This window comes from Pagrus major, chromosome 1 (genome assembly GCF_040436345.1).
Source record: "Pagrus major chromosome 1, Pma_NU_1.0".
NCBI lineage: Eukaryota > Metazoa > Chordata > Actinopteri > Spariformes > Sparidae > Pagrus > Pagrus major.
In genome coordinates, this window is record NC_133215.1 from 37,493,856 (window position 1) to 37,508,620 (window position 14,765).

General features: G+C 38.4%; 1 protein-coding gene across 1 annotated transcript in view; it reads left to right on the plus strand.

Annotated features, from left to right (window-relative positions):
• The window catches only part of LOC141005578 (teneurin-3-like), a 322,641-nt gene that overhangs the window by 157,443 nt on the left and 150,433 nt on the right, over positions 1 to 14,765 (plus strand). The window contains exon 13 of the mRNA XM_073477461.1: positions 3,529 to 3,714. Within this exon, the coding sequence (XP_073333562.1) occupies positions 3,529 to 3,714 (186 nt within the window). The remainder of the gene's footprint in view (positions 1 to 3,528; positions 3,715 to 14,765) is intronic.

Consider the following 14,765-nt stretch of genomic DNA (forward strand, 5'->3'; position numbering starts at 1 on the left):
AGAAGAATTGGTGTTAACTCTGTCCTAAAGGTCTTGTACCATTCAGGAGAAAACCCGTCTGGCCCTGGTGATTTATTTGATTTTAACCTTGAAATTGCACTGTTCAGCTCTTCCTTTGTTATTTCAGCTTTTAATTTTCTGTTTTTATCTTCTGATAGGGTGGGTAAATTGAGAGATGATAAGAACTGTTCAATCTGTTGTTCATCTAATAATTGTGGTTGGGAGTATAGTTGTTTATAGTAATTTTGAAATGCCATTTGAATTTCATGTTGCTTATGTAGCAAAGCTTTGGAAAGTGGGTCCCTAATTTTGTAGATTGTGTTATCTGACTGTTGTTTTTGCAATTTCCTTGCCAGCAGTTTAGAAAATTTCGGGCCAGACTCGTAATACTTTTGTTTTGTATAAATCATCTTCTTTTGTATTTCTTGTGAGTATAGAACATTAATTTCATTCCTAATTTCTTTTAATTTCGAGATGAGATTTGGGTTTGATCCCTTCTTGTGTTTTGTCTCAAGTTCTTTTAATTCTTTATTTAGTTCTAAGAGTCTTAATTGTCTTTGTTTCTTTTGGTAAGCACAGAAGGATATAACTTTCCCTCTCATAACGGCTTTTAGTGCATCCCATACAATTTCTGGACCAACTTCCCCATTATTGTTTACTTCCATAAATTGTTTGATTTCTTCTTTAATTTTTGTTTTGAATTGTTCATTATTAAGAACATTTGAATTTAACCTCCATAGTGTATTTCCAGGATTATTATTAATTTGCAGCATCAATGAGAGAGGTGCATGATCTGACAAGTCGATGTTACCTATCTCACAATGATGTATTCTATGGCGATCTCTTTTAAAAATGAAGAAATAGTCGATTCTGGAGTAGACAGCGTGTGGGTGTGAATAATGTGTGTAATCTCGGCCTGTTGGGTAGAAGTCTCTCCAAAGATCCAGCACTCCTAGTTCTGACATAAGAATCTTAAGTTTCTTGTGTATGGAGGTTTGAATAGAATCTTTGGAGCCATCTAGTCTGGGGTTGAGGCGTATGTTCCAGTCTCCTCCACATATAAGTATACCTGTCGTCTCCGTCATTAAGTCAAAAAATTTTCTGTAGAAAATGAAATCACTACCGGGGGGTGCATAAACATTAAGTAGGGTTATTTGGACCCCTTCTATCTTACCTGAGACAAGTAAATATCTTCCCTCGTTGTCCTTTACCTCTGAATTTTTTTCAAATTTAACTCTATGAGAGAGTAGAATAGCTACCCCTCTCTTATGGCCTGATTTGCAAGATGAATGATACACCTGGGAAAACCCCATTCTTTTCAGCTTTTCATGTTCTACAGGATTAAGGTGTGTTTCCTGTAAGAACACTACATGTGCATTCTCCTTTTTCATTTTGCTCAATATCTTGCTTCTCTTAATTGGGTTCAAGACTCCATTTATATTAAATGAAACAATTTTAATATCATGATTAGCCATGGTCTTCTGCATGTGTTGCATATGGCTGAATTCTCCCTACACCATGACTAGTTCTTGGACCATCATACATCCCAAAAACTCTCGTGAACTTCGAGAGATGAACATAACACAGTAAGAACAATAATACAGATCTTAACCAAACGTCCATATATTCCTTAGAGTTTTTTGCTTCCAATGTTGAGGCTCTTTCTTCATTAGCCTCTGAGGGGCTCCTGATGTCAGAGCGCCCATAAAGGGATGTCCAGCTCTTTTTTAAGAGTAGGGCCCTTTGAGATGACTGCATAAAACTTACAGTCATAGCTGAAGGATTTCTGTGTCCCGACCTTTTTACACTTGTTTTTTTTTAAATAGGAATTTTCAAACTTCAAATTAAATAAAAGAGAACCATATACGGCTTCAGTCACAAAGGCAATTAAGATCAACCTAATCCTTAGGGTCTTTAAATCCCAGATGAAAAATAAAATTAAAAAAAATAAAATTAGATCAGTTGGTTCATAAACATAATAAAATACAGTGTAAACCGGGTCAGACTTATCTGCAGCTTTTTCTTGGTCAGGTGGTTGATTGTCCCTCACTCTGGAGGAGAATTCCGTCTGAACTCCTGGAGTTTCTCCTTGAACTGCGTCTGGGAGGCTTTTTTCTTTTGAGGTGCTCTATCCGGGGTGATCCTGGCTCCAACCCGGCTGCGCCCTGCCACTTGCCATGTAGATAAGAGTTCTGTCTCTCGTTCATCCGGGCCGACTGGTGCTGGTATGATGGTGACGGGAAATCCGCGTGAGGCCATGTCCTCCGTCGCCTCGGTTGCGCTCTGATACAGGCGGGTGCCGTCGTTGTAAAAAACCCGTAGTCTCGCTGGGTAGGGGGTCTGGAACTTGATCTTTCTTTCTTTTAATATTTTCTTGGCTTCCGCGTATTCCACACGTCTCTTCAGGATCGCTGATGGGTAATCGTGGTCTATGTAGAAGCGGGTGTTGTTGTAGAAAACCTCTCTTTTTTGCCAGGCTCTTCGGATCACCTCTTCTTTTACTCTGTAGCTCGTAAACTTGGCGATGATAGACCGGGGCTTTAGCTGGGAGCCGGTGGGCTTAGGAACAGTGGCTCTGTGTGCTCTCTCAATTTTTAGCTCTGTGCCCGGTGGAAAACCCAGCGACTCTTTCAGTAAGTTTTCCAGGAAAGACGAGACGTTGTTCCCCTCCGCGTCTTCGGGTATCCCGTATATTCGGATATTGTCTCTGCGAGCACGTCCTTCATGGTCAATGAGTTTAGCCTCCATGTCAGCCTGGCGCTGTGAGAGCCGTTTCACCAGCGTTGACACCGCTTGTAGTGCTGTCTCTGCTTCGTCGATTCGGGTCTCGGCTTCTACCAGTCTATCGTTCGTCTTGTGCAGTTCTTGTTTAATCTCCGTGAAGTGCTGTTTATTATCTCGCCTGAAGTCTCGTAGTTCGTTTAGTATGCCACGCAGGCTAGCATCGTCTTCTCCGTCCTCGCCATGTTCCTCGCTCATCTCGCATGTCGGGGAGCTACTTCGGCTAGCAACATTTGGTGGCATACACTCACCAATATCTTCTGTCGTGGTCATGTTTTTCCAACTTCTTGTGTTAACCCTGTTCATCGCCGCGTTTTAACACTCACTTTTTTTAGTTATCTCAGGGGTTAACAGGGTTAATTCGTGAAACCGTCGGGGAGCACAGAAATCAAGCTGCCATCTTCGTTGCGACCCGCTGATGTCGTTGTTTCATGTAGTTACATGATTTTGAAAACAGTAACATGCAGAATGGAAGAAAGAGGGGAATGCCACTGAGCACTGAGCCATTTTGTCCTGTTCTGATGTAACAGTGAAGACAAATCTTGACAATGTTATGATGAATATCACATATGCACATGCATATTTTTGGCCTTGTTTGTGCTGTTTATGTTTTTTAGTGCCTTAAACAAAGACCACTGGCTAAATTACAATATTGATGTTCCACAAACCAATAACTGCAGAATAGATGTTGCAGTTATTACTGTTTCTGTTTTTGCATGTGATATTTTTTCTTTCTCTCTCTAACAGAGGTGTGTGAAGTGGACTGTGGCAGCCATGGTGTCTGTTATGGCGGTGTGTGTCGGTGCGAGGAGGGCTGGACAGGGACTGTGTGTGACCAGAAGGCCTGCCACCCACTGTGCAGCAAGAACGGAGTGTGTAAGGAGGGGAAGTGTGAGTGTGACCAGGGATGGACAGGGGAGCACTGCAATATCGGTGAGTGGAACACACACATGCACACACAATACAGAAAAGTGTTTAAGATAGGAACATGTTTTGCACAATAATATACATGAAATTTATACAAGGGGACTTCCGGTGAGCGCTTCAAGATGGCGGCATAGATCCCCTAACTCTCCTGGTCACTTGGACATTAAACTCCACCAAAACACGAATATTGCACTTAGAATAAACAAAAACGACCTAGAATGAGTGGGGTTAAAAGCAAGAAAGCTCTGGGGAAAAACAAAGACAATGACAAGGGGAAAGAAAAGAAAACAATGAACGACAGCAAACCCAGCATGCGTGGAGGGCGACTTAACCATTGCTAAAGCTAACCAAAACATGGGCAGAGATATACAGAACCTGAAAACGGAACTCAAGCAGGAATTACTGGACTTCAAAAACAATCTCAACACTTTCATGACAGAGATAAATCAAAAGTTACAGAGTATTGTCGGAGATGTCCGCAACCACGGCATGAGGCTAACCGAAGCAGAGCAACGGGTTGAGGAAACGGAGACAGCCAACACCGAGTTAAAGGACGCTCTGCTTTATTCATTAAACAACAGAGACTCCTTCAAGCCAAAGTCACGGACCTTGAGGGAAGATCTCGCCGTAACAATATCCGCATATACGGCATTAAAGAAGGTACAGAGGGAAGCTCAATGCTAACTTTTATTAGCAACTTTCTGAAAACGGACCTGGCACTCGACAGAAACTCGGACCTGCAAATCCAGCGAGCCCACCAGTCGCTTGGCCCTAAACCTCAAAATGAAACCGTCTCACGGTCTATCCTGGTCAATTTCCAGAGATATGATACCAAAAACAACATACTAAAACTGGCTTGGGCGAGGAAGATCACTTGTGAGGGAAAGGTGGTCGCCTTTTCACATTACTTTCCTTCAGAGGTGAATAACAAACTCAGAGAGTATAAAGACATAAAGAAAATCCTAAAGGAGAAACAAGTCCGCTTCCAGACACCGTACCCTGCCAAGATGAGGATTCACTGGGAAAACGGACCCCGCGTCTATAAAAGTGCAGTGCAGGTATCCGATGATATGAGAAGGAGAGGCTACACCGTGGACCCGCCACCACAAACCACGACCACCGACTGGAAACAGAGGCTCAGCAGAGGCGCACACTGGAGAAAAAAGGACGGAGATCGCACCGCACACAGTGAAATTTTAAATTGTTTGGGTAATATGCATGTGATGCAATTCGTAACTTAGACTCACTCAGAATGAGTACAAATACATATATACGCTGTAGGGCCCGCTCAAATCACATTTATACAGGAAACTCACCTATCTCAGAGTGAGCATGAAAAATTAAAGACATTGGGTATAAGAACACATTCTACAGCACCTTTAAAAATGGTCAAAAAAGAGGATTTGCAATACTATTACATAACTCCATTAATTTTGAGTTGGTTAGGGAGATCAGGGATAGTGAGGGCAGATATGTTATAGTGCAAGGCAATAATAATAATATATATTATAATAATAATATAATAATAATCCCATGATATTGGAACTAGATATATATCAGATCACTCACCAATTTACTTGACGTTACACTTGGATAGTGTAAAAAAACAATTTGGAGACTAAACACAAGCTTGCTTAATAATAAAATAGTCCTACATCAAGTTAAAGCTGAAATTAAGTCTTTCCTTGACCTTAACAACAATGGAGAAGTGAACCCAAATTTACTCTGGGACACCTTAAAGGCAGTTGTCAGAGGTAAACTGATATCACTTATTGCAGCAATCAAAAAACTAAAGAAAATACACTTAAACAGCTCAAAAATAATTTAAAAGAATTAGAAAAGCAACACAGTGAGAACCAGAACCCCCAAGTGATGAATAAAATCAAAGAAACTAGAAATCAGATCACCAACATTTATAAAGAAGAATTAGATTAAAAAAAATACAAATTTCTAAAACAATCTTACTATGAGATAGGTCCTAAAGCTACAAAATTATTAACAAGGAAAATACGGAAAAAACAGATCTCCCAATCAATCTATAAGATACTAGATCCCGAAACAGGACAAATATATAATAACTTAGATGAAATTGAGACGGCATTTCAAAAATATTACAAGACTCTCTATTCACTACCTAAACAAGCAAGTACGGAGAACATAAAAACATTCCTAAATTCCCTAGACCTCCCCTCAATTGGAGTACATCAAAATGAATCCCTAACATCACAGATTACGAGCAAAGAATTGGAAACAGTATTGAATAAATTTAAAAATAGTAAGACGCCAGGAAGTGGTGATCTACCGGCTGAGTGGTATAAGACCTTTAAGGAGGTTTTAATTACGGTACTTTTAAACTCCTTTAACTGGACACTTGGTAAAAGGACAACTCCTCCTTCATGGAGTGAAGCTGTTATTTCAGTCATTCCCAAAAGAAGGCAAGATTAAAATGTTATGTAGCTCATACAGGCCAATTTCAGTTTTATGCTGAAAAAGCTTTTGACTGTGTTAGCTGGGAATATCTGTTTTGTTTTGTTTTTTACTTTTTTTTTTATTTATTCATTTACATGCACAAAGAACATGAGATCATCATGGGTGTTACAGTTAAATCAAAGTGTTCTTTTACACATACATCATGGTATAATGTCATACTATTCAAGGTGTATACACAATCCATTTTTCCCAGCATTCAGTACATTTCTCCAACTGAAGTCTTAAAACAAAAGTAAGTCTCTCCATACAGTAAATTTCTTGAATGATCCCACGCCACTGGTCCAATGTTAGAGGGTCTAGTTGCAACCATTTCCTAGTTATAGCTTTCCTACTACTTGCCATGAGTATCTTCAATAAGTATTTATCCTTCTGTAGGACTGTTTCCGGTATTTTACAGAGATATAAAGTAACAAAAGAGAAATCTAAATCCACCCCAATTATTTTACTTATCTTGGTAGCCCCCTCGCTCCAGAATGACTGGATTTTCGGACAGGCCCAAAAAACATGAAAGTGATTAGCCATAGAGGTTCCACATTGTCTCCAACAGAAGCCTCGGCTCTGTGTGCCTGTTTACAGTGCTGTTATTTTAGAAGTTATAAAAAATCTCACTACATTCTTCCAGCCGAACTCTCTCAGTGATCTTGAGTTTGCAGTGGTCGCTTGTGTCTCACATATTTCCATCCAGATCTCTTCTGATATGTGTTTCTGACTCCCTCTCCCATTTTTGTTTAATGGATAACGTAGAATGATTTTTAGAGGCTTGTATACTTCCATATATTCTTGAGACCAACTTTTTATTGTCTTTTTTTTGGTATGCATCATGAAATATAGAAATCAAACTGTATTCCTTCTCCTCTTTGACCTGTAATTTTTTTATTATAATAGTCTCTGACTTGCAGGTATCTATAGAAGTCCTGCTTTTCCAGTCCAAATGTGTCTGAAATTAACTCATAACTCATAACAAACAGAAATGTTCTGTTTGAGGTGAGGGAACAGAAAGACGTGATACCTCTCCTAACCCATTTTTTAAAGCCCCCGTCCAATCTAGCAGGTTCAAATTCTGGATCGTATGCTACCCAATTCAAGACCCTAGCCTGTTTCTCTATTTGTAACTTCCTCAAAACCTTAAACCATAGCTTAAGAGTGAATACAGTCCACCGATTCAAGCTGTTATAATGTCTTTCAGCTTGGCTTTTATTTCCTATTATAGATTGTATTGGAATTTTTATCTGTGTAATTTCCAAGCTTTTCCACTTGGATTCATAATTTGGAGCGCACCAGTATACTAAGGGTTTCAATTGCGCAGCATAATAATAATCCTGTAAGCATGGTAAAGCTCTTCCTCCCTTCTCTTTTTTCAGCTGCAGTGTCTTGAACTGAACCCTAGGTCTTCTACTGTCCCAAACGAACCTTGAGATCCAGGCATTCCACTCATCAAATTGTTTTTGGGGAACCTCTAGAGGCAAAGACTGGAAGAGATAAAGAAGCCGTGGCAACACATTCATTTTAATTATTTCTATTCTATTACTCATATCTAATGGGAGGAGGGTCCATCTAGAGATGTCAGATTTGATCTCTTTATTAATGAGCCGTAGTTGTTTTCAAAAAGTTTTGACATATCTTTAGTAAGGTTTATTCCTAAATATTTTATTTTGGGCGAGTCCCATTTGAAATTATATTTCGCTTTTATATCTGGGTGGGGAGTATAATTAAATGTGAGGGTTTGCGTTTTTTGAATATTTATCTTATATCCAGAATATGAATTATATTTATTTAGCAGGGACATCAATTTAGGGATGCTTGAGTCTGGGCTTGTAATAAAAAGCAGACCATCATCTGCAAACATACAAGTCTTATGTTCTTCTCCTCTAACCATAATCCCCTTTATCTCAGAGTCCTCTCTAATTGCTTGAGCCAAAGGTTCAATAAATAACGCGAATAGGGTCGGACTCAGGGGACAGCCCTGGCCTGTCCCTCTTTCCAAATAAATAGTTTGCGACAGGTGTCCATTGACCCTGATCCTGGCTGTTGGAGAGAAGTATAACGCTCTAATACATTTAATAAAACCGTCTTTGAAGCCAAATCTTGCAAGTACCCTGTATAGATATTCCCAACCCACCAAGTCAAATGCCTTTTCGGCGTCTGGGCTGACCAACATTGCACTGATATTTTCCGATGTAATATGACTCACCACTTGTAGTGTTCTCCTTAAATTATCCTGTGTCTGTCTATTTAATACAAAGCCTGTTTGATCTAAATCTACCAGCTCCGGGACAATGAATTCCAGTCTCTTAGATAGGATTGAAGCAAATAATTTATAGTCTACATTCAAGATTGATATCGGTCTGTAAGAGCTGCATTCCTTTTTATCTTTTCCTTCTTTCGGGATGGTAGAGATAAATGCTTTCTTCCATGATTGGGGGGCTTCCCCTGTTCTCAGTGTATGATTAAAACAGTTAAGCAGAACAGGTGTTATTTGAAGTTTAAATGTTTTATACCACTCGGGCGTATATCCATCTGAACCCAGAGCCTTATTAGCTTTCAATCTTGAAATGGCTTTATTCAGTTCTTCTGCTGTTATCTCAGCCATAATTTCTTTATTTTGTTGTTCTCCTATAGATGGTAGGTCTATTGAACTTAGAAAAGACTCTATTGTTGTAATATCTGCCATGGCCGGTTGGGTATATAGGTCTCTATAATATAGTTCAAAAGCACGCTGAATATCCTCTGATTCACTGATTCACTGTAGTTTCATCGCCCTAGGCCCCGTCTCATAGTACTTTTGTTTGATAAATTTAAGTTGTTTTTCAATTTCCTCATCATATATACCATTTATATCTTAATTTTTTTTTCTAGTAAATATCTGAGGATCTTTTTGTTCAGTGTGTCTGATTTCTAATGACTTCATTTCCTCTTGTAATTCAACAAGTCTTCTCTGTTTTTCCTTTTTCCGAAAAGCCGTAAGGGCAATAATTTTACCTCGAACGACTGCCTTTGCTGCGTCCCATAAAGTATTTGGAGACACCTCTCCATTATCATTATTTTGTAAATATGTTTCAAATTCCTGTTGAATCTGTTTCTGTACTGTTTTGTCATTTAAAGTGCTCGTATTAAGTCTCCAAAGTGTATTTTTCTGTTGATTAGTTAGGTGCAGGGTTAGGTACACACCTGAGTGATCAGATATGTCCCTAATCCCTATCTTACAGTCCCTGACTCTGTGCCAGTCTTATTTATATATAAATAATAGTGCTGTCAGTTAAATGCGTTATTAACGGCGTTAACGCAAACCCATTTTAACGGAGTCAATTTTTTATTGCGAGATTAACGTTCTTTTTGGCCTAGCAAACTGTGTAGTTTTTTTCACACGCTGTTGCAACAACTAGTAACATTAGAAAAACAACAACACCACACCGGATCTAGCTAGACCGGAAGCAAAATAACAGGCACGAGCCGGCCAAAGAGTAGTAGGCACGTTACGTTTTGAGTGAATGGCGAGTGCGAGATGCCGAAATGGATGCCAATAAGATTCTGAATGGAAAGTTTACTTTTAAACAGTTGCCAAATGGTTCCATTGACAAGACCAACGTGATCTGTGTCTTTTGTCGTTGCGAACTGAGCTATCATCGTAGCACGTCCAGTCTGAAATACCACTTGATGGCAAAGCACACAGCTGATGCGAATTCTCCGCCCCCTCGTCATAGCGTCAAAAAGAAATCAAGGGACATTTAGAATAGATACAAATGTGCGATTAATTGCGATTAATTGTGAGTTAACTATGACATTAATGCGATTAATCGTGATTAAATATTTTAATCGTTTGACAGCACTAATAAATAAATAATCAATTTGTGAATATACAGAGTGACATGGGGAATAATAGGTGAATTGTTTTTCTCCTGGATGGGACTCTCTTCACACGTCAATCAGACCCAGCTCTGCAAGCATCCACTGGACTAAAATGGCATTTGGACTTTTCTTTTGGCGCTGATTAGATGTATCTAATTTAGGTTGAAGTTGGACATTAAGATCACCACCAAAAATTAGAATTCCCTGTGTTTCCAAGACTATCAATTCAAAAATTTCTTGAAAAACATTTTTTTGCTCCCTGGGGGGTCATACACATTAAATAAAGTTACTTTTTCATTGTCTAATTTGCCTTTACTAAAACAAATCTCCCTTCCTTATCTTTCACTTCTGAAATAAATTCAAAATTTACTGCATTAGGGATCAGTATAGCCACTCCCCTCCTACGGCCTGATTTATGAGATGAGTAATAGGTATTTTGAAATCGAAGTTTTTTTAATTTTTCATGTTCTAAAGAAGACAGATGAGTCTCTTGCCAAAAAACTACCTGCAGCTTTTCTCGTTTAATTTTAGCTATAATTTTACTCCTTTTAATCGGATTATGCAGCCCATTGACATTTAGCGTATATTTATGCATATATATATATATATATATATATATATATATATATATATATATATATATATATATATATATATATATATATATATACATACATACATACATACATACATATATATATATATATATATATATATATATATATATATATATATATATATATATATATATATATATATATACATACATATATACGTATATATGTATATATATATATATACGTTTTTTTTTTTTTTTGTGTGTGTGTGTGTGTGTGTGTTTGTTTTTTTTATTTTTCCCCTGTTGGCCCTGTACACTATCAAACATGGAAACTTGTTCAAACCCCCTTGTCCATAACCCTGAATGTAAAATTTGTTGCATGGAAGTTGTGGATGTAATAATGCTGCCCGGCAACGATGTTGATGAACTGTGCTGTTACCTGTTTTTATAAAGAAATTTATACAAGCAAGCAAGCATTTTACTATTCTTTGTCACTGATACCCCCAAAAGTCATAAGTAACAAAATTAGCATGATGTCTGGAAAATCAAATGCTATGTACAAAGACCTTGAGATTAAAGGATTTTTGGGAAGCCGGCTTTTTGAACTATTGGTAACTGATACAGCCTATTGGGCTAACCCCAGGTCATAAAAAGGAGTTGATAGCACTTTCCAGTGAGATGGCCAAACTTTCTAATTCTAAAGGACAATTTAGCTTTTTATAATTGGAAAGTCATGTTCACCAGGTGGCACATCAGCACTAGTGCAATCACTCCTTAAATGTTTGTATTCTTAATGTTCTTTTTTGGTTTGAAGATTGAAGATAGGTTGCTGCTCGAGAACTGAGAAAACTAAAATCAAATCCTAGAAAATTAAAAGCAACATTGACATAGCAGTGTTTTTGTCCACCTGTTAAATATTTGTCCAATATTCGTTCTCATCTAAGCTCTGTTGTGGTGTTAACCAACCCTGAGAGAAGTATCTTTAGCTGCTAAATGCAGTGACTGGCTGAGTAATCGCTAACGTTGTTTGTCTCTTGTTTGGTGCTGAACACGTAGTGTGGGTTTTCAGAGTTGGTGGGACAAACAAAACAGTGACGTTCTGACCGTAAAACCAAAACAAAAAGCTGAAGACAGAATAACCTCAATATTTGCATGTTCAGCTGGATTGTTTTGCCATTCAGACAGATGAAACCACAAAAGAACAACTTTTGCTTAATGGTCATGGATGGAAAACTACCTTTCTTTATGTTGCTTGTTACCTACAGTACTTACAATGAGATTGTGTGAGTGAGTATCCATGGTGAGTTGAGGAACCCAATCCTGTTGTACCTCGTCAAATAGTGAAACAGATGAGTGGCAGGGCCTTTGTGGCAGCTTCAGCTCACTACCAAACCCTTCACTTAAAAAGCTATTTGTTGTCAAACAGACAGACAACTACAGTATTGCTGGGAAAGAGCTGTAAATTGGCTTCAGTTATTGTCACTTAGGCACACACACACTGACACACATGGAGATGGACGCTGAGAGCATCTCAAATGAGATGAGGATAAATCCATTTTGTAGCGTTACTTAAGAAGGCCTACAAGTATCGTAATTAGGGCGCCAGATATAACATTAATTATATAAAATTTATAAATATACCTCAGGGTTTTCGGCCTCAATAAGTGGACACACCACAAAAGGTCCAAAGAAGATGGTTAAATAATAATCAAAAGAATGTCCACTTCCAGTTTAACTTGCAGTAATTATTAATCAAATCCAAAATTTCAGGACAAAATAAATTTGACTCTTGTTAACATAACCAACATGCTTCAACACAGTTCATAATTGGTCCTGGATCATACAAGAAAACATATCAGAAATAACATAAATCACTTTGTCCAAATTAAATCTCCTTCTTGGGCTTTAAAGTCATTAAAATAATGTCAATTGATAAATGTGTGTGTGTGTGTGTGTGTGTGTGTGTGTGTGTGTGTGTGTGTGTGTGTGTGTGTGTGTGTGTGTGTGTGTGTGTGTTCAGTCCATGTGGTATGACTGGGACAGAAGGGGGAAGGGAGAGTCCAACTTGGGAGATGTGGAGATTTCCCAGGTTTGTGAAAGGGTAAGGGGATGTGGGCTGGTGTGAAATGGGGAGCAGTGGTGAATTCAGGAAAGGCAGTCTCTGGGCAAAAAGGAAATACTAAGTGTCCAAATGAAGAGTAATGATCCACTGTTAAAAACTCACAGTAAGGAGCTGTAGTTCACACCTGCCTCAGCAGCAGAAAAGGTAAACTTTCTCAAACCCGCTCTGATGATAGGTGAACCTTGGTCCTCATACTTGGTCTCTCCAGTGGTTATCTCCCAACACTCCTTCCTTTCCAGACCCTCTTCCTCTGCTTCTGCTCCTAGTCTCTGCTTGTCCTCACACACACTCTCCTGATGTTTTTTCACCCACAGGTGTGCACTCACTATATAACTTTTGCCACACCCACTCTACCACAGCCCCTGCTCCAGAAAGGAGCAGTCCAGTCTGCTACAATTTAGAGTGCTTAGCCAACAATCAGCTGGTGAGAGGATTCATAGGCCGGCTCTCTTCTTCTGTCTATCCATCTCTCACTATCATATTTACATCTCCTATTAGAGTCTGCTGGAGACTGTGACCTCACTGTAGAATTGTTTCTATATTCATTATTTATCTATTTTTATATGTCAGCATGGGAATATCCCAGCTTACATACTACCCTGTTTTTTTTTTCCTGAAGCCAGTGCAGTGCAGGTTTGAACAAGAAAATATGGTTACAAAATATTAACTATGGTCAGCCTGATCATGGACCCTGTACATTTCCTGGATGGCATGCTAGTGTTTTTAGGGAGCTGTCTCAGATGAATATGATTGAATGATATCTTTCTTCCCTTTCTCTCATTGACTGAACCTCTCTGTGTCTGATTGAATTTCTACATCTCTGCTTTCTTCATTTGCTTGTCTAATCACAGTTTGACTTCTGCAATCAGCTACTCACTGATGGTGATACTGGAAGTTTTTTTCTTTTTTACTGTTGTATTGCCTTTTTCTGGACTAAATTCTCTCCTTTCATCTATCTTTGTTCTGTCTTTTTTCCCTTCCTCCTTAAAGCCCACAATCCGGACATTAGAGTAAAAGGTATGGTGCTCTTTTCTCTCCTTCTCCTCATCACTGGCTTTTTCTCTTCCTGACTTCATCCTTTTGCTTTTCTCTTCATGTACTGTGGTGCTGTGGCTGCTTTCGTGATTTATTATTCTTTAATTGTTAATTTATTTTATTTATTTTTTATGATCTTGAGGGTATGTTTTGTTGTTTATTTTTCATCTCATCAACTCTATCATTTTTTAACTCAGAATTGTATTTTAGATCTCAGCCAAATGTACACTTCTTGTTTCAGATAAAAAATGATTAAAATGTTGCGATTTTTCTTTTTGACTTTACAGCTCCATTGCTCTTTGTATGTTGTCTGCTGGTTCCTCAGAAGTAGCTTTATGTATTTAGTTTTTGAATGCTGTGTCTTTGCCATTGACTTAAATAACTACTTTGATTTCTGGAACACGACCATATTATCAGTAAATTGTTCTTTTACAACAAAAATGACAAAACATGTAGGCCAGAAAGTCAGCAATGGAGGAAGTCCCTAAAGTACGACATTATGTTGATCTCACACATTAGATTTATGTCTTTTTATCTTTTTATTGTGAACTGGTTTGACTTTGACGACTTGTATTTTAAGATTTCTCAGTCACGTTTATTAACCAGTCCCTCCAGAAAAATGTGATTATGCGATCGCATAATTCAACGCATAATCAGCCAAAGTCCGCACATTTATGCGGGGGCCACATCTTTTCAAAGAGGCCGCACTTTGGCCGCATAAATCGCCAATTTCCGCGCAAAATGCGCGAAATATGCGGCGCTTGCATGATTTCATGATGCAAAAAAGTCACATATATCTTCGCAGAAAGTTGAAAAATGCTGAGAACTAATTATTCCCAGCACTTTCTGTGATGTAGTATGCTTGCTTATCATAGGAAGTCATTAGAAATGACTCTTTACATTAAGGTAGTAGCCTAGTGAGCCTAGTAACAGAGTGTTGGTGGAATCACTTTTTTTTTCTTATTCATCAAACTGCAGTTTTTGCAAGTTCCCGCAATTTTTGCA